At 36.3% G+C, this 19,689-nt stretch overlaps 1 protein-coding gene across 4 annotated transcripts in view; it reads right to left on the bottom strand.

The window, feature by feature from the left end:
- LOC126975821 (teneurin-m) overlaps window positions 1–19,689 on the bottom strand; it is a 243,062-nt gene that overhangs the window by 15,532 nt on the left and 207,841 nt on the right. For 3 of the 4 annotated variants that reach the window (XM_050823840.1, XM_050823841.1, XM_050823842.1), the window contains 9 exons: window positions 11,085–11,261; window positions 10,704–11,000; window positions 9,020–10,621; window positions 8,429–8,706; window positions 6,970–7,186; window positions 4,678–5,082; window positions 3,333–3,668; window positions 2,420–2,627; window positions 1,283–1,499 (listed from right to left, as the gene is read on the bottom strand). In XM_050823840.1, the coding sequence (XP_050679797.1) occupies window positions 1,283–1,499; window positions 2,420–2,627; window positions 3,333–3,668; window positions 4,678–5,082; window positions 6,970–7,186; window positions 8,429–8,706; window positions 9,020–10,621; window positions 10,704–11,000; window positions 11,085–11,261 (3,737 nt within the window). Of the gene's footprint in view, window positions 1–1,282; window positions 1,500–2,006; window positions 2,034–2,419; window positions 2,628–3,332; window positions 3,669–4,677; window positions 5,083–6,969; window positions 7,187–8,428; window positions 8,707–9,019; window positions 10,622–10,703; window positions 11,001–11,084; window positions 11,262–19,689 lie in introns of all 4 variants that reach the window. The other variant, XM_050823844.1, reaches the window with a different exon arrangement.

The following is a 19,689-nucleotide window of genomic DNA, read 5'->3' as shown; positions in this document are numbered from 1 at the left end:
TCATATACGACGGTGATAGTATTTACTAATATTATTTATTAGTATATCTATATATATTGAATATTAGTGATAAAACTGATTTGAATAAACTGTTTTGAGTGCATTTATAGATTTGAGCTTAATTGTACGGTATGTATAATTTATTGACATCGTTAATTAAAAGTTATTACATTATTATCTAAAATTTTTTTTTCATTTTGTTTTATTTCTGGTATATTAACAAATTTTATGTGTAAATAAAAAAAAAAAATTTCTATACTTGTTTATATTAACCTTAAATGCTGGGTGTTAATACTATCTTCGCTCTTAACTATTTGTTAAAATTTGATTTATTTTTCCATACGCCAAAGAAGTATAACTTCTAACGCGTGTACATAAGTACACACACTCTTTTTTTTTAACATTTTATTTTATTATTTATCAACTGTATTTATTTATTTAATACTTTCTTAACGAGGTATATTTTTTTTTAATTTATTTAATTATAAAAGTATGCACAGTTGGTACTTAAATTTTACATCTCGCCAAACTGTTGCAACAGTTTGATGGCGACTTTATATATATGCACGCACATGTTAAATATATATGTAGCTCAATTTAGTAGACACAAATGGGAATTTTAAATTAAAAGGTGAATTTGGATGTCATTGATTTGTACCCAGAAAAGCGTCTGGTCTATATTGACCCACGACTTTATTCTGAGTGAGGGCATATGCCTTTCGCCGATGTAGTGTATATATAAGCTTATGTACATTAGTTGTTTCTACCAGGGCAGAGAATACGCTTCGTGTTTCCTTTTCATTTCCTTCGTAACAGATGCTATAATAAAGCTGGTTATAGATCTTTTCAAATTGAATCTATGATTGGCAGCTCAAAATATTTTTTCCAGTGTAACCACTAGGTGTATATAAGTGTACGGATATTCAAAAGTATTTTGTTCGATGATGGCAATGGAAACAGACATGGAATTCAAATAAACGACACAAGAAGATGGAACAACATCTACGCCGACGAAGATTGTTCAATAGGAAGGTTTGAGTAAGTAGAATGTTATCGCTATATATCTATTCTTCTTCCTTTCTAATTCCTTTAACGCAGCCTCTTCCCCCGTACCGCACCCGCTGTACTACGCACCATATTCAGCCTCAGCTCGGTCATTAGTTCCCTTTCATACAGTGCACTTTCCCGAAAAAAATCCACTGACCTACGGCCGTATTGCTTAGGTGCCAGTAGTCTTCACACAGAATAACCTCAGACATAGCAATAAGGATGTTCAGCTCACCTCGTTCCAGGGCACGAAAACAACCTGCGTCGACCTCTTGAAGGGTGCTCTGCCAAAATTGAGCGTGACGGAGCCTCCGCCGTTCACCAGCAGATCGAACCAGCCGTCTTCGCGCGTCAGGGTGAAGCCTTCCAGCGGTGTGGAGGTGGACACACGCACCCCCACTAGCCCCGCGCCAAGCGAGGTCACCACACGACCCCGGACCACGGCAGACCGACTGCCGAATGGAATGCATTGTAAAAATTGCCAGGTAAAATAGCGATAAATTCATTCATAATAATCTTACAAAAAGTGTTTATTATTCTATACATAGTACCAATATTTTCCAACTAAAAGGGGCTTATGTTTAATGCATTCCACTCTTGATTGATAATTTTTTAAAAGTGATTTAATATACTTGAAGTAAACGGGGACTAAGTGACTACTGTACTCCAATGTATCAAGCTGAAATGTTATTTAATAGTTAGTACGTATTATAATAAAGCTAATCCTACTTTGTATGTGTTTCTACATAATACTAGGTTGACGATACAATAATAATACTTATAGTGTAATAACAAGCGTAACACAAAACTCACAGGACACTTCAAGGTAAAGTAATAGCATGCGGACACAATATATATTGATATAGTTTACATAAACCTCGCATACATATATCAATATACTAGGAGTACGATATACAATGGAACTACGAGTAACAAACCTATATTCGTTGACATCTTACCTCGTGTTGAAGTGGTTCCAAAACAGACTGAGCAGCGAAAAGACGAGAAATACAGGATGAGTATCGTTTGATACAATGTTGGTAAAGAAGAGAAGAAACATAACATTAGTAACAACAGAGTTAATTATTAACGAACATCATGCAAATGCCGACTGCTTTATCATCCAGCACCCGGTGCCGGCGGATATGAATTGATGTCAAATAAAAACAGTTCGGACATGTGGAGGAGAAAGTAAAATAAAAAGTGACAAGTTTACACTTCAAATAAAATATTTAGGATGAACTGGGGCACAACATTGCTTATTGTATATAACAGATAATTGAGGTTCGTTTATTTTAAATAACAGATTTAAGACATCAAGTAATTAATGTTTTGACGAAGATCTGCTTACAAACACGTCACACAGTCTCACCTTTCGTTAAATGTCTCCTGCTTGGCGTAGTTCTGCAGGCTACCTTCGTCTATGAGGAATTTCATTCGTTCAAAGAAGGAGGCGGTGATGGCCGGTGGCTGCTTCCTCAGCAGCACGTCTGTCGGTTTGGGAGAAGACACGCACAGCTGACTACCCTTGCAGGCTGTGGTCTGGCAGCACTCAGGGTCCTCGCAGTCCACTAGGCCGTCTATAATATATATATGTAACTCTTCACAAATTTTGTGCCAGAAATTAAACTTTATATTAATTCTAAACTGAATTTAAGCACCAGTTGTCTCTCGACACCATTTTCCCCAGGAGCGCCAGATACGTAGGAGGTGACATTGCACCATAAAAGGTTTGCGGTCCATTTGTGACTAAATTATTATAAATTTATATAAACACATCAAATGGGGCGAGAAGGTTTATTATATATATAAGTAAGAAATCCATAAACTTTTGTCATGTTCTTATTTTTATGGAATATAAATCAGACGCACTACTAAAACCTGTATTGCCATTATTGATACTAAAAGTGTACTCTTTCATTGTATCGTTTTTAAATCTAATATTTACTGTTCACTTGCTAACAAAAGTAGCAGATGCAGATGGAACGTCCCTACTTTCTTATTATGGGGTCTTCATTAGATTTAGCATTAGCTGCAATAAAACTCATGTTTATAAAGTAAAAGAGTAGCTAGACAAATCGTGTAATAAGGCAAATGAGGGGAAATCTATCAACATTACTGTCAACCTAAAACAAAGGACCTGCCTTCAATAAAACAACCTGCAACTAGCAAGCTGAGGACGTCAAATATCTAGAAATGCATCTCGATTGAATTAGCTTTCAATCGAGGTAATATAAATAAAATAGCTGAACATCTTATAACATTATTTACATAATAACACTCACCCTTGTCGTTATCTTTAGAGTCGTCGCAGATCTGTTCCTTCAAGATGGTGCACTCCGGGCCGTCCCAGCCGTCGAAGCACTTGCACTCCCAGCGGCCGTCGGGCGCCACGCGGCACTGTCCGTGGCCCGCGCAGCCCCGGGGGCATCCCTCCAAGGTGCAATGGCGCCCGTTCCATCCCGACACGCACAGGCACGTGCCGTTCTTGCACTGGCCGTGGTCTGCGCAGCGAGCGTCGCACAGTCGCTGGCCGCACGCGGCGCCTGCCCAGCCCGGCTCGCACGCGCACGCCTCGCCCACGCAGCGTCCGTGCGCGCCGCACTCCAGGTCGCACACCTCTGTAGAAGGAGATGCGTGGATTGGGTGACCTTGTACGGGGCTAATTAGTCAGTTAGTGCCTTGTAAACTGCACTTCCTCAATTTACAAGGCCCAACCGACAAGCCTGTTTGATAGTGCTTGTACAATGCTTATGGTAGACATAAGTGTGGTAAGGGTTGATAATAATAATTATTATATACTTCCAAACAAACTTCTGAAACGATACAGACTGCTGAAAATTAAGCGTAATAGAAACTTACAAATCTTAATATCGCGATTCACGAATTTGACAATTAATTTTAGCGCCAACTGTGATCGGTTGTACACTAACTAATATTTAATCACTTATCAAACATGTTTCATCAATTAATTATTGATGTAAAACATCTATTTACGGACCTTAATCACTAAAATTAAAAATATTGTCGTTGTTGTCATGAAAATGCTATCACGGTCATTTATTTATTTATTGTTCCAACAGGATAAGCATCAATACCAGTCATCAGCGACATCTATTGAAATTTTAGTATACTAAATATATTTAGTATTTCATCGCCAGATGGCTAACAAGAAGAACAACAATAATTATTATTATTATACATATAGATATAGTATCTACCGTTACCGAGGTTTTGTAGTTACAGAATTTTTTGGGATAATTTTTTAATGATCTCATTCTTAATAAAACCAGTGCGAGGCTCCTTTGCACAGGATGCCGGATAGATTATGGGTACCACAACGGCGCCTATTTCTGCATTGAAGCAGTAATTAATGTGTTAACATAATTTTATTTCGGTCTGAAGGGCACCGTAGTTGGGCAAATGAGACTTAACATCTTATGTCTCAAGGTAACGTGCGCAATTGTAGTGCCGCTCAGAATTTTTGGGCATTTGTATCCTGAGTGGCACTGCATTGCAATGAGCAGGGCGTATCAATTACGATCAGCTGAACGTCCTGCTCATCTCGTCACTTATTATCATAAAACATAATAATGATAATTCCAAGATAGATAAATAGATGTCAGGTACCTTTTGAGCAATCATCTCCGGACCACCTCGCATGACACGAGCAGGTCTGCGTGTCCACGTCAAACGTCCCATGTCCGGAACAATCCGGTAAACACTGCAACGCGTCTTTGTCCATTGTAGCGCAATCCAGGCCTTTCCAGCCCTTTTTGCACACACAAGAGCCTTCGATGCAGAAGCCGTGCCCCGAACAGGTCGGGTGTGGACAGTCCACTTCGCCGCAGAACTTTCCTTTGTATCCCCTCACGCAGGAGCACTTCCCGTTCACGCAGTGGCCGTGGCCGTTGCAGTCAGGAACTTCACATTCGTCGTGACGCAGGGAGCACTCCTTACCCTTCCATCCCGGGTTGCATTGACATTCCCCGTTTATGTATTCACCGCGTTGGCTGCATAGAACCGGGCACACACCTGCAAAATTATTTGTTTTCAACTGATATTTTGTTCAATATTTCTTAAATAACTAGTTGATATTTTTTAGTCTTCACGTTACACTGAGTGAAGTGAGCAGACACACGAACATTGAGCAAGATTGCTTTTTGTTTTAATCCAGAATCCATATTACTTATATTTGTAATTACAGTTATCAGAACTTCTTTAAATTTTTCCCGTTATGATAAGCACTTCTGAGATCAGATGCGGGTACAATTAAATAAAACACATGGCCAGAAACTAAACAGACAAAATTACTCTTCATTCGCAGCGGACAATAGCTTTTAAACTATTTCAATAAGTGATGTTATAACATCCTATTTTGATTAAAAATATTTGAATTTGAAAAAAAATGAGGAATCTTGACGTATGTGGACGAAAGGAGACAGAATCTCTGGGCTTATTCTCATCAAATGTGTATAATTCTATATAAGTTATCACAAACCGATGTTTTAAGCATCTGTATCTATGAGTGTACACAGAGTGTGAACATATATTGTATGTATGGGTATATACTCCACACTAACATGTATTTCTTAAAGGACTAACTGGGAAAATCAATGTAAAAGCTTAATCTATTTTGAATCACGCTAAGTTACCTTAACAATACTGGTAATTGGTTATAGTAAGTAACCCTATCAGACAACTGGAACAAATCTGTCAATGACCTGTGACTATTTGGGACAAAACAAAGAAATAGAAACCAAAACCAATACCAATATTATTATTATTATTAATTATTTTCATTTTAATTGTGATTATGACATATCTTAATTTTTTATCTGTAATTTAATTATAATCAGATTAAACTCAACAATATAATGCAAATTAAGTTTAGATTTTATATGTATGGGTGAAATACCTGAAAATAAATGATTTATTATTATTATATTATTATTATTAATACCGATAAACGATATTCACTGGTTGCTGCTGTAATTATATTCACGATTCCTACATCTGGAATGGTTGTGAAAAAGAGAGATTTAGTTTTTTTGACTCAACTGTTATAAAAATTAATATGGATGTGGACTCGTCTGACTTAACTTCCTATTATTGTAATAAGTTCTGATAACTGTGTATCTTAATTATTCAAAAAAGAGCAGTTTTACGTAACTGATGAGAAAATTAAAAACCTACCAACAATAAGTCCACTAAACAATCAGTGAATTTTTGAAGTTATTAAAATACAAAATGTGTGGAACATGAGAAATATTTAAGTATCAGGGTGATGGTGATTATGCCATAGCTAAAGTCATATTTAAAAATATAAATAAAAAATTGTTACGGTTTAAAAATAAGTAGATGAATAATTGTTGCTGCAGTGTAGTCACAGCTTTATAATATTTACAAATTGCGAATGACGGTCTGCGCATGTGCATCGCGCCTCTCGATCGCGTAATTCACTAAAGTTCTTGTATTATTTATTGTATTCAGAATTGTGTCTTTAGTTGATATTCATTAGTGTAGTGTAGGTAACTTATTTATGAATGTTCTTTAGATTATAATTTGTATAGTTATTTCTTTTTAAGTGTTTCATCTAGTGTGTGTTTACTGTTTTTTTCTTCCACTTTACTTAATCTGTTAATATTTATAGTTAAAGAAGAAAAAATAATCGATATATTATAGATATTGTTATATTCTCACGGCTCGCATATTATATTGTATAGTAATTAGAATATATTTTCTCTATAAGTGAATATTGTAATATTCTTCTGAGAAATAAAGTTCTTAAATCGTATATTATTATTGTTACTGTTACAGACAGGTGATGCGGCTTAACATTAGGTGGGCCAACTGCTCAGTCAGTTCAGTGGAATAAGCATAATAATTCAAACGAGGCAAGCACATATCAAGTAAACGTACTTTCACTACAGTCGTCTCCTCCGAAACCCGGCTGACACTGGCAATGTCCCATTAGACATTCGCCCTTTCCTGAGCATCCGCTGGGACAGTTGTGTGTCATGTCATCGGCTGACATAGCTATGAAGCTGATCTCTTGTGGGTCGCCGTCATCGTTGTAGAGTGAGAGGAACCAGTGGCCTTGTTCCATGTACTGAGTTACCTCTTTCTTGACTGACGGCTGGTGGAAAAAAAAAATTGTATCAAACTGAACGACAAATAAAGTTTGCATGGTGGTTGATAATAATTAACGCACTTGGTCTCTTATGATACCAGAAATTTGCTGAGAACAATTCCTGATGTTTTGGGAAATAGTTTGCGGAAGAAATTTCAATTCATAATTTGTTTGTGAATTTGAGTTTGGTGTTAAAAGCAAAGCCTAATCAGTTTTGAAGGGATTGAGGGTAAATAATACAGCAGGGAAATACTTTAAGCTAGCCACATTCTACCGCCAGTTCAGCCACATATAGAGTACTGCTCTCATCTCTGGTCTCTTGCACCCTAGTATTAGCTCCAATCATTTCACATTTTTCATTCATTGGGATTCCAATACTCAATGAATGGCTCGATCAATTAGTTGCTTAGTTCCTCCAAGTAAAAAACAGAACGAACTGCTAGCGTTTCCAGGACAATATGGTATGGTAAACCAAAAAAAAACAAAAACGTGCGTACACTATTCTTTAATATCGGCACCGCTCCTATAATTCTTCAGATGTTGTAAGAGAGTATGGGCAATGAGTACGCTCGTTCCTATTCTTATTCCATAAAAATAGAAAGATCCTTCAGTGTCGAAGTGTGGAAGAGTGCCACCAGAGAACACAGAATTCTGTGTTCTGTGAGTTCCACGCATAGTGGTATGTGAAGTAAACGCCAGGAATGAGTCAGATAGATCATCAAAATACTCCCCGTTATAGATGAGAACCTATACTATTCAATGCAAACGGAGGGCCTTTTGTTCACAGAAAACGGGATTCGTAATTGATAAGGCATATTTCGCTATAAGCCAAACATATTTCATCTTTAAAATTTTCATTACATCATATATTCTGTCCATTTAAAGAATATTTTCTTTTTTAAACTGGACTTTACTACCGTAATAGTAGTCGCTGGGTATAAAATGATTCATTTGCATGCACTCCTAAATATTTATAGGCCTAGAAACGTGTAACTCTGATACTAGCTTAATTTTCTGGTAAGTAAAATAACAGAAATTAGAATTTGGTGATTCTAAAATGATAAATAAGACCACAAAAAGGATTTCTCGTTTTCTAACAAAGCACTTCACTGATAGCAGAAGGTTAAGCAACATGTTTAGTCACTGTCCCTTAATAATTATTTGCAAAATTAGGTTTATAATGTATTTATAATATAAATAGATACATTCATTATGTATGTATGATACATCAATGATAAAATTTCTTACGTGTGATGCTCTTGTAGTTCTAGCTTTAAATCCGCTCAGAACCTCCAAAAAGTGATATTGCGTGTGTGTGGGTAAAGCGTTTCGTCTCGCGTACACTCCAATAGAAGCACCCCTTGGTATCATGTAGTCGAATTTCACGTAAGAGGCTTCCGATTGATAGAATTGCATATTCCAATAGCTGTATGGAGGGATTTCTTTTGATAATTTTTCACCTAAATTAATTTGTTTAAAAGTCGTCCCATCAGGAGGGAATGACTGAGCTGGGAATGTTCGCGCACCTGTAATTTGAAAAAAATCTTCTCACTTGCAAAGCCAAGTTCGCAGAATGTTATAAGGCAAGCTAAATCTATGCGATAATGTGATGAAAAATTTACTGATAGTTTAATGATATTTTGCCTCTAAATGATAAAACCAATAAGATATTTCATGCAATATTAGCTCTCTACTATAACTTTTCTAAATGACATGTAAATTTGTCATTCAACATGCTATTAAAGGGTTAACGCCAAATCTCCCAGATATTTAGTTACGAATGGTTTCTATGGTTATTGTTAGTAGGTTAAAGTGACGACGCAAATTTAGAAACCTCACCTTCCAGTATTAGGATCGGTGGAGGTTTAATCTTTGGACAATCGCATGGTTGTATTGATATTTCTGTTGTTGAATCTTTTTCATTTTCAACCGACAAAGTGGTCCAATTATCTGATAATATATTTGATCCAGTTGATAAATCTTCCGTCTCAAAAACTGAGGTAATTTCTGAATAATTTGAAATCGATGTCGAATCTGTAGGGTTCGTACTATAGGTTCCTGTTGTAGTATAATCTTGTTGATCATCAGAGAAAGTACTAGTCCTACTCGTAGTTGTTTTATCTGTGTCATCATCATAAAAGTCATCAGAAGCAATGTTACTACTTTCACAAATGGGACAAGAACATTCGCAGCTCCCTCCCCAATCTTCAGAAGCTACTTTATTAGATGATTGTTGTTTTTGCGAAGCTTCATCTATAATTACAGGGTTATTGAAATTTGTTGGGACAGTTGGATCTATTTCAATTGGAGTAATTTTAACGGTTGGGATTTCGTTTGAATTTCCAAATGTTGGCACAGTCACTGTCAGGGAATAGAGCGGTTTATATGAATCATTTACAGCATCATCTGCAGATATAGTCAAATTGATTAAAACGTGTTTTGAGTTCGTTACCACATCAGAAGTCTTAAAATCCGTGCCATTGTTTGTTGTTGTCTGATCTAAATAAGGAGCAGATACGGTGGATGTGTCTATGGTACTTTGTATAATATTGTCAGTCATACTGGGGTCATCAATCTCATGTGCTTTAGTTTGTTCATCAGTTAGTGTGTTATGAGACACCGTTGTTATGTCGCTATTCATAAAATCATTGTTTTCTTCGGCCACGTATGTTGGTATATTGATGTCAACAGGTAAAAATGTAGTTATATCATTGTTAGAGGATTTATTTAGTATTTTTGCAGTATCATTATTTAGGTCTTCAGTATCCTCGGAAAAAATGTGCAACTCTTCGTTGGCTTTATTTAGCCGCGATAGTAATCTTAAGTATTGAAGCCTTTGAACGCCGTAAGAATAAATTGATGGATAAGCATCAGCTTGCATATCTTCAGGTACATAATCTATTTCTGAGTGTTTTATAATATTATTTTTTCCAAATGACATTTCTACTTTATTAGTAACATTTTCTTTGGTGGAAGGATGTTCCTTTAAACTTGAGCCATAGCTGCCGTTAGTTTTTAGAACTGCTTTATTAGTAACATTTATATTAACTCCAATATCCAAAGCAGATAAATTAGAATAAGCTTTAAAGGCACTTTCTACTTCTTGAACTGTAGTTGATCCTTCTTCTTTCAACACATCATGCATAAAACTAGCAGGAGATATAGAAGGTGTAGTGACAGAGTCATGCAAATTATCTACAGTGGAAGAATCCTTCAAAACAGAAGACAAAGAAGCATTATCATCTACACTTCTACGAGCACGGAATAGGTCACGTCCGTTACCTGAAGACGATGGTGACGAGCTCTGGTACGGCCTTGTTAATGACTTATTGCTTGCCTCCATTACTGTGGCTTTAGATGTCGGTTTATCTAAAGATTCACCAACGAGGACAGAACAAGGTTTTGCATTTTCGTATGACCAATTATCCGTAAAGTAGGAAGCTATGAAATAATAAAAAATAATCAATCACAAAATTTTCATATGTGATTTCAAAACTTAACTGAACTTAATCTTAGTACTCACCAGACATATAAGATGCAATTGATAACAATAGGACGAAAAGAATTATAAAAACAATAGCAGTACATTTCCATGAACATCTTGACGATAAGCCTTTTCTGAAATGAAACCTTGAAGCTGCAGGAGGAAAATGAGTGGAGCGAAGATTATTTCTAACAGGGAGGACAGGGACGGGCGCCCCAAAAGCTGGATGCCTGTCACTCCTCTCCATTCTCTCCAATGTTCCTTTTTCTTGTTTACCAGGACTACTACAAGACGAGTTTGATTTATAGTCCAAAGACGGATTCTTTTGAATGTCCCCTGTGAAGAAAATTAGAATATAAATATTAAAGACATGTGTATAAATATAGAAATATATAAGTTAAGTAAAACGTAGAAACGCACAAGTAGCAATTTCACCGGAAGGCACGTAAAAGTTCCCTGAGGGAGTTCGGACGAGACATGAAGGCTCGAAATCGCCGAGATCAGCCGGGTTCCCGGTGATGCGGCCGTTCAGGCGAGACATGGTCGGGTTGCGAGGAGGCACATCGGGAGGAGGCCGAGACCCTTCCAGCAGGCAACCTGTGAACAGAAGACACAGAAGTCACTTTTAGATTACTTGATAGACGAAGATAATGAAACATAATGCTATACTTTACTTGTCAACGTAATTGTACTTTATATATTCGGGTTCAGTAAACGCCATAATTATATTGCTTAGTTAATTGATAATGCATTATTCAACAAAGGCGGACCAATTTGACCGCAAAATTAGCTTATCCTAATTCGATTAGTAGGTATCGAATTCTTATAATATCCTACTACGGAAAGCATTTCGGGGCTATGGAAATGAATCAAAGATCGCGTGTTTAGGCAGTTAGTTAATAAAGGAAATATATTACATCGCGAGGCATCAGGCATCGTATCGGAGGGCGCGCGAGGGGTCCGGAGTGCGGGGGAGGCGGCCGCTCCCATCGGTAATATAAGTTAATGGAAAATCGAAGCATTATCTACCTCTGCCACCCATCTCCCAGCTACTAGCTTCCAGCCAACTTTTGATCCTCAACAAATTTTAAGGATTCCTTGGAGCGTTAATTAATTTATTGTAGCGTCGAACCGCATGAAAACTCAATTAATTTTAAAAGGGTTTTTGTGTTTTTTCAATAATCATTCTTTCAGTAAACGAAAAATTCTTGTAATTCCTCATATTACAGAGACACGGTTTATACTTTCTCATATTGCGACGGTATTGAATTTTACTCATTCGTTTTTTTTAAATCCTAATTAACTCTGAGGTCTAAAATATAAACGATGTCATAGAACTGCTCTAGACAGTTATTCCCCCTAAAGTTATGTTCAAGTAAACAGACGGGACAAAAGTTTTAAACATTAGTAAAATGTGCATTGAATCAATGAAATGGATATAAAGCCTCTGTGACAGGAAAATGAACATTTATTTAAACAGTAGCCTCCAATGAAAAACTAAATCACCGTCTCTTTAACCTAATTTAGGAGGACAAGTATAGCCATTAATACACATGTCAGTTCACGTCCTAATACAAAATGCGGGCCATTTATATTAGTAGGGGGGGCGAGGAGAGGGGGGGGGGCGGTGGTTCACGAGTCACCGTAATCGGTTTAATCGTGTCTTTGTCGGTAATGCTAATGGCAGCTCATTATTAAAGCACCTCCCGGGGACACTTCGTTCTTTTGAAGGGCCACAGGGCCTGAGAATTCGACATTCGTTAACCAAAAAAATGTCTTTAAATTTTGAAAGATTTAATTTAATAACTTGCTTTGGTATTCATTATTATTATATATTAAAAAAACGGGTTTAACTAAACTCTGATTATAGTGATGCACGACCTAGTAAAATAGAAATTTTTATATCTCTCTGTGTTATACTCTCAACTTTACGTATAAAACTAGATGACAATCACACCAGTTGTGTAACTGATCAATTGTTTTCGAACGTTCGTGTCGCTTTTGACTTGCCTGGCGGACGGCATGAAGGACGGCAAACATTCTAATTGTGCATTAAGGCGACACTAAATGCCAACGACCTTCAGCGATATGAGTTCACCGCTGCCGGCCCGCCATCTATGTAACAAAGCCAATATTTTTAAAATTCTTGCGTGGAAAACAGTTTATATTCTTACAATCCTCGTTATTCACTGCTAATGTGAATAAATGAACCTACACAAAAAAGTACAAGCTATAAGAATAACTTTTATGAGAGAAGTACCAAAAAAAAAGCGTCACGCCATGCCAAAAAACTTGTTGAACTTCAAAGAAAGGTAGTAGTTCAAAAAGGCTCGGCAGTGTTAACTATAACCAACAGCAAGCATTAGTAACCTACAAATAAGACTTAAGGATATGTCTAACAGGATTAAGTAGTGTTCATAGCTCGAAATGCTATACTTTCACCACAAAACTTGTCTAAAAACACCATGTTTGCGTGTTTTCTGCTTACTCTTCGCCTTAAGTACAAAAGCGCGCAGTACTTGAACTTTCTGAAGGGCCAGCTACAATCTTGTTAGTCCTCCAGCGAACCAACAGAGCGTAGGCGGCGAAGATAGCTAACCATTCGATGACTTGTATGTATTATTTATTATTACTACTGGCTTCATATTTCAATATATCTTAAATAACTAACTATATTTTTTCTCCTTGCTTTCCTCAGAGTTGGCGAGGGACAACATCGCTATTTCATACGTCATGCTACTGAACGGACGCTTTTAGTAATGCTCGGCTTTTTTTGGGTAGTAAATTTATATATTTTTTTAAAACTTTTTAATATTTTGTTAAAATGTTATAAGATCTTAAGCCTTACTAACCCAGTAATGTAAATAGTTACGGTACCATAAAACAATAATGCCTACACGTTACTACTTCATGCCGTGAAGGGACGGTGAATGAGGTGCCGCTTGGCATTCATTAAACCTATTTAAAATTTTGAAGATCCAAAACAAATTGATTGAAAATCAGTTTCTTGCCTTTGTTCTTCTCATAAAATCTCAACTTTTCCGAAGGCATGGGTAAAATGTACAACTTTGACATTTAAGTGTCATTTGTTTAACCTAAGAGAATAAATGATTTTTAAAATTGAATCTGATGGGTATGCATTGAGCTAGGTATTGGTTGTGTTATAGTAATCACTTATTTACAGTTCATTGAAATATATTTTTATATTCAATACTTAATAAGGATTTAGATGGTAGTTATTTATCGAAAATTTTTGTTGTTATGTTGGGGTCAAACTATTGAACAAAGAGTTGCCTACTTATTTATAATGTCCATCGCGAGGAGACCACACATGTTTGTTTATCTAGGTTTCCCAACTTCGGAGAATGTACCGTCCATTTCCATCCCCGTTTCTTCACTGCATTGGATGGATTTTTATGTTATAAATTTGTGCTTTAGCTTACCCTTGGCTTAATGTTAACCATTTATCTAATTCAATAAAGAAAAAGGTTCGTTGGTGAACTTTTAAATCTTCCTCTGCTTGATCATTGAGTCCATTGTTCTCAGTCATGTACATCAACATAATATCTAAATCCGATCTGAGTGCCTTTCTTTTGCGTTATGTGGATTGATTCAGTCTTTTAAAACATTATTCTTAAATACCTTTAACACCAATTACTTTTAATTATCTATTTGTAGCAGCCTATATATTATACAGTGGGTAACTGAAATCAGTTCTAGTAGTAAGTAGTGTTTATCAGTCATGTACGGAATAAATAGCTTCTATTTAGATTTAGATAGTAATAAACATTCCATACAGACAATTGTCATCTTTTATTACCTACTAGCCGATACCCAGCGACGTCGTTCGCGTACGTATTTTTACACCTTTGGTTACATTACTGGACTTTCAGTAGGGATCCCTAATTTTTTGAAAATGTAATATAGCCTATAACACTCGGGGATAATGTAGCTTCCAAACAGTGAAAGAATTATTCAAATCGGTTCTGTAGTTGCGGAGCCTATTAAATGCAAACAAATAAACAATGAAATCTTTCCTCTTTATAATATTAGTATAGATTAATATAACTCTTTTAACTGTCTTAAAATAATATGTATATGAAAATGTATGTGTAAATAATTATATTATATTCCTTGGCTTATAGTTTATTTTCAATTATTGTCACATTTGCAACTTTGTTACCAAACATGTTGTAAGTTAACTAGTAAGTCTAATATGTTTACTTTAGATCTAAATAATTAATAGAACTGTTACGTCTGTTTCAATTACATTGTATGTTATTATGCTCAAATATGACTATTTGTTTCCTGAAATAAATAAAATCACATATACTGCATACATATATACATACATTTACCAGAGGGAGGCTCCTTTGCACAGGATGCCGGATAGATTATGGGTACCACAACGGTGCCTATTTCTGCCGTGAAGCACTAATGTGTAAGCATTACTGTCTTTCGGTCTGAAGGGCGCGCTAGGTAGTGCAATTACTGGGAAAATGAGCCTTAACATCTTATGTCTCAAGGTGACGAGCGCAGTTGTAGTGGCGCTTAGAATTTTTGGGGTTTTTCAAGAATCCTGTGCGGCATTGCATTGTAATGGGCAGGGCGTAGCGATTACCATCAGCTAAACGTCCTGCTCATCTCGTCCCTTATTTTCATAAACAAAACTGTCTTACGAGTATAGTATATATAAATGAAATGCGACTACTCGTTTTACTTTAGCATTAAAGTTTTTGAACGTGTACTAGGGGTATATAAGATCGGAGAATGAAAGGAAACAATCACAAACTTAGCTGAGCTTCATTGTGACTTCGTTTTAATTAGTACCCATTCATCTTTCAGCAATTCGCTTGAACAAATCTATTATCAAGTAAAGTGTATAGAAAGTTCGACATTTAGATTTTGTGATTACATCTCAACTATCTTAAAGCAATTGTTCACATTATTTGATCCGTTTCTTCAATGACTTCAGCGAGAGAGAACTCAACGTAATATGCAAATTTTGAACAGATGTAATACTATAGTTATACCAGCCGTATTTATAGAACAACACATCAACCGAACTGTTGGCGGTTGTTGAATCCTAAGTCAGAATATAATCTCTCTCTTGAAACAACAGAGGAATGACAGGAGCGTTGCCGGCCCTTATAGAAAAGTGTACGCGCTTTTTTAAGATTCTTTTTGAAGGTACCCATGTCGTATGGTCCTCGAAACACGCACAAGGAAGCTTGGTTGTGCGTGGAAGAAAGTTCCTTAAAAACCGCACTGTGGAACACCACACATTTAGATGGTTGGGATGATATTATAATTTGTGGGGTATCGTGCGAAGGTGGAATTCGGCGGCAAGAATCAGGCCTATACGCTCTTCGGAAGACTTTCCGCGATAAATGCGGTAGAAGACACACAATGATGCAGTATAAAAGAAATACTTTCATCTGAGGCACAGCATGTTTTTTGTTGTTGTTAATTGTTTCAATTATGTGGTTGGCAATAGATTTAGCATTAAACACCGTAATTTCGAGTTAAAACTAAGTTTTATAAATGTACTGTAAAAACACTTCGTGTGTATAAATAACAAGATGCAACTGTACATAATGTACAGTAATTATACGAGTTTGGTGCTCGAGGGAGGCAATGTGAGCCATATTGCGGGCTATCTATCATGTCAAGCGGTGCTCGGTCAGTGAGCTGATAACATTAACACACCAAGGAAGTCCACACGCTTAACGCAAGCATTCGTTATTATCAGCCGCAGCTTTAATCCGAGGCACTGCGGCCGACATCGTCTCGTTGCCTTCATCAGTATCTACGTCTCCTTCGTTAAAGGATACTCAGCCTTATTGATGTCTTTAAATCGGTGTCTATTGCGCCTCTCTCTCCTCAACAGAAGGTCGCCTTCGATGAAGACTTAGAGGGCACCCGCCCAAAGCCAAACTCAGGTGTTTAGTGGTTAGGCACCTAGGTTTTACGTGAGTCCCAAATAACCAATGCAGATTTAGGCTGCGTTGGTATGCATGAGCATTCACCACCTCTCTCCCGTCGTTATCCCGGAGGGTAGCCCTTTCCCTTCGTTTGGGTGCAAAAAAAAAAACCAGTGTCTTCCTTGCTGTTCATTCTAATTTGTTGTTTGCGTTGCAAAAGAGAGCTGTTCGTGCTATAGCTTGGTTATAGCCAGTCTCTTAAAGAAAAATTTCAAGAAATAAATATTATTACTGTTCATTGTCAGTACATTTATGAACATTTAATATACGTTCACGAAAACCGTCAACTTTTCGCTCTCAATAGTGATTTTCATTATTATAATAATAGAAATAAAGGTTTGCTTGTAACTAAGTCTAGGCTTCATATGATGTAATCAGCACGCCTAAAAAAGGTGGCACGAATAATAAATAATAGTTAAACTGTATTACAAAATATGTACGAGAGAAATTCTTGTTTTGCTTGTATCCAAGTTTATAAAAAGTCAGCGCACAGTCATAAGCTGCCAATTGTATTATAATTTTCATTATTATAATAATAGAAATAAAGGTTTGCTTGTAACTAAGTCTAGGCTTCATATGATGTAATCAGCACGCCTAAAAAAGGTGGCACGAATAATAAATAATAGTTAAACTGTATTACAAAATATGTACGAGAGAAATTCTTGTTTTGCTTGTATCCAAGTTTATAAAAAGTCAGCGCACAGTCATAAACTGCCAATTGTATTTTGAAATTTAATATTCAAAAAATTACAAATTTTCAATAGCTTTAACGAAACACAATAAACAATGCAAATGGTTGAGATTTGATACCGAAACAAAAAGAAGCAATTTTATCGCTCGTTAAAAGATCCAACGCTTCTTCATTAGTGCTTCGAGAAAAAACCGTTGTGCAGGTTCTAGTTACGCGATCCCCGGTAACTGTACAGGACGCGGGGTGACGCGGGCCGACCAATACGATGTTGTGGCTTTCGTGTTGCCGGGGAAACGTCGCTTCAATCTATCCACCTCCTCGTATCTCTGAACTAAAATAATACTTAACTCTTTACATAGTAATTACGTTCTTTGATGAATCAATCAATAGTAAGTTTTCTGTCAAATTAAATTTAAGACATTGCCATTTCGTTTGTCAGTATATTGAAGGTTTAGTTAGATTATAATTTTGATCTGAGCGATCAACCACGCTTTTCAATGGAAAGGGCTGCGAAACAAATGATTACTTAGCTAGGTTATTAAGAAATACATAATTAAATTCTGAATACTTATTATAAACTTTCGCTGATAATATAGTTATAGGATTTAAAAAAATGCAAAATAATTAAATTAAAGTAGCCAGGTAAGTAACATCCTATACAAATATGTTGAAGTAGCCAGGTGATTACATAATAGTAATTAATTATTAAGCAATTAATACAATAAAATCAAGTATTTAAGTAATGCCACACACGTTTAAAAATGTGAGATGTGAGCAGCTGACAGCAGGTGTACCGGCCGTATTAAAAATTAACATCTAATTCGTTAGGTAGGTCATTGTAACATCTGCATGCTCGTAACATAAAATAATTTTTTCAATAGTTGCATTTTACGTTAGGAACATATAAGAAAATTAGGCCTTTTAAAAATGACACCAGAACTCCGAAATACAATCACACCTAAAACTTCCAGACAGTCGTGCCATTTGCTAGTCATGCCTTGTAGGATAAATACATTGTCAAGAGCATTAGAATCAACGGAAGAGAAACAAACCTTAACCCAAGTGTAAATAAAATGTGTTAAAGGAACGCGTCTTGTCCCAAGCCATTGACAGTTTCCTTGTGATATACTTAATAATACATAAGCATTCACGGTAATACTTAGTCTTGCCATAAATACTGTTACAATTAAAAATAAACAAAATATTACATTTGAATTTGGAATCTGTCATTTTCATATGATATTTAATTGAGTTTCTCATTTTGGCGCCAATACATTACACAATATTTTGCGGTATTAAAATAGAGCGCTGCGATTGCATTACACAAAGTAGGTATGGATCAAAATGCAATTTTAAAAATGATAGAAAAAAATCTGGTCGTCCACGGGTGCTTGTATGAAACAGTTGGTCAAAGCAGTAAGGGAAACAATTCGAAGAAATCCTGTATGAAAGCAAAAGATTTTATCTCGGGAGATGAAGATAGCACCTAGAACCGCGTCGCGTATTTTAAAAGATGATTTAGGACTTGCAGCCTATAAGACGTACTGGTCATTTCTTAACTGATAATTTCAAAAAGAATAGCATGGTAAAATTGAAACAACTACTGCAGCGGTACGCAAAGGGACTTTTGCGTACCGCTGCAGTAGTTGTTTAGTCGCAGAAAATTTTGACAATTGAGCAACATTTTAACAAACAAAATGACCGTATTTATGCTCAAAGCACTAAGGAAGCTTTCCAATTAATCGACAGAGTGCAACGTGGGCACTATCAGACTTTTGTGATGGTTTGGTGGGGTATTATCAATGAAGGTGTGACTGAGCCATACTTTTGTGAAAAAGATATCAAAACATCGGCACAAGTGTATCAAGATGCCATTCTTGAGAAGGTAGTAGCAGGACTACTGTAGAGCCAACTAACAATTGGTAGCACCATCACTGTGACGGTCGTGCCCTATATAAGCCAGAGCGCTCAGTTCGAGAGAACATTAATTATTGTGAATTGTAAGGGGTAACGCTGCCCAAATTGTATTGAGTCATTTATTATAATTTCTATTAGTGGAAATAGTTATATACAGATTTTCTATTTTAAGTGCGTTTAAATTACCAACCCCTTCTACATAATTATAACTTTAAATGTAATATTAAATAAAGATATCAAATATGCTTGGTAATCATTACCAGCATTCATGGGCTCAGGGCAAATGTAACAACTGTAAAAATCCAACTATGTCCACCGTCTAGTGACGAAATTAACTTTCTCAGGACGTCCGTAGGATGAAAGTGTCGAGGGGAAAAGGCTACATTCTAAGTATAAGTTTTGTTTAGTGCGAACGTCAAAACTAGCTCCACGG

The sequence above is a fragment of the Leptidea sinapis genome, chromosome 38, assembly GCF_905404315.1.
Source record: "Leptidea sinapis chromosome 38, ilLepSina1.1, whole genome shotgun sequence".
Taxonomy (NCBI): domain Eukaryota; kingdom Metazoa; phylum Arthropoda; class Insecta; order Lepidoptera; family Pieridae; genus Leptidea; species Leptidea sinapis.
This window is presented reverse-complemented; position numbering and strand designations above follow the sequence as displayed.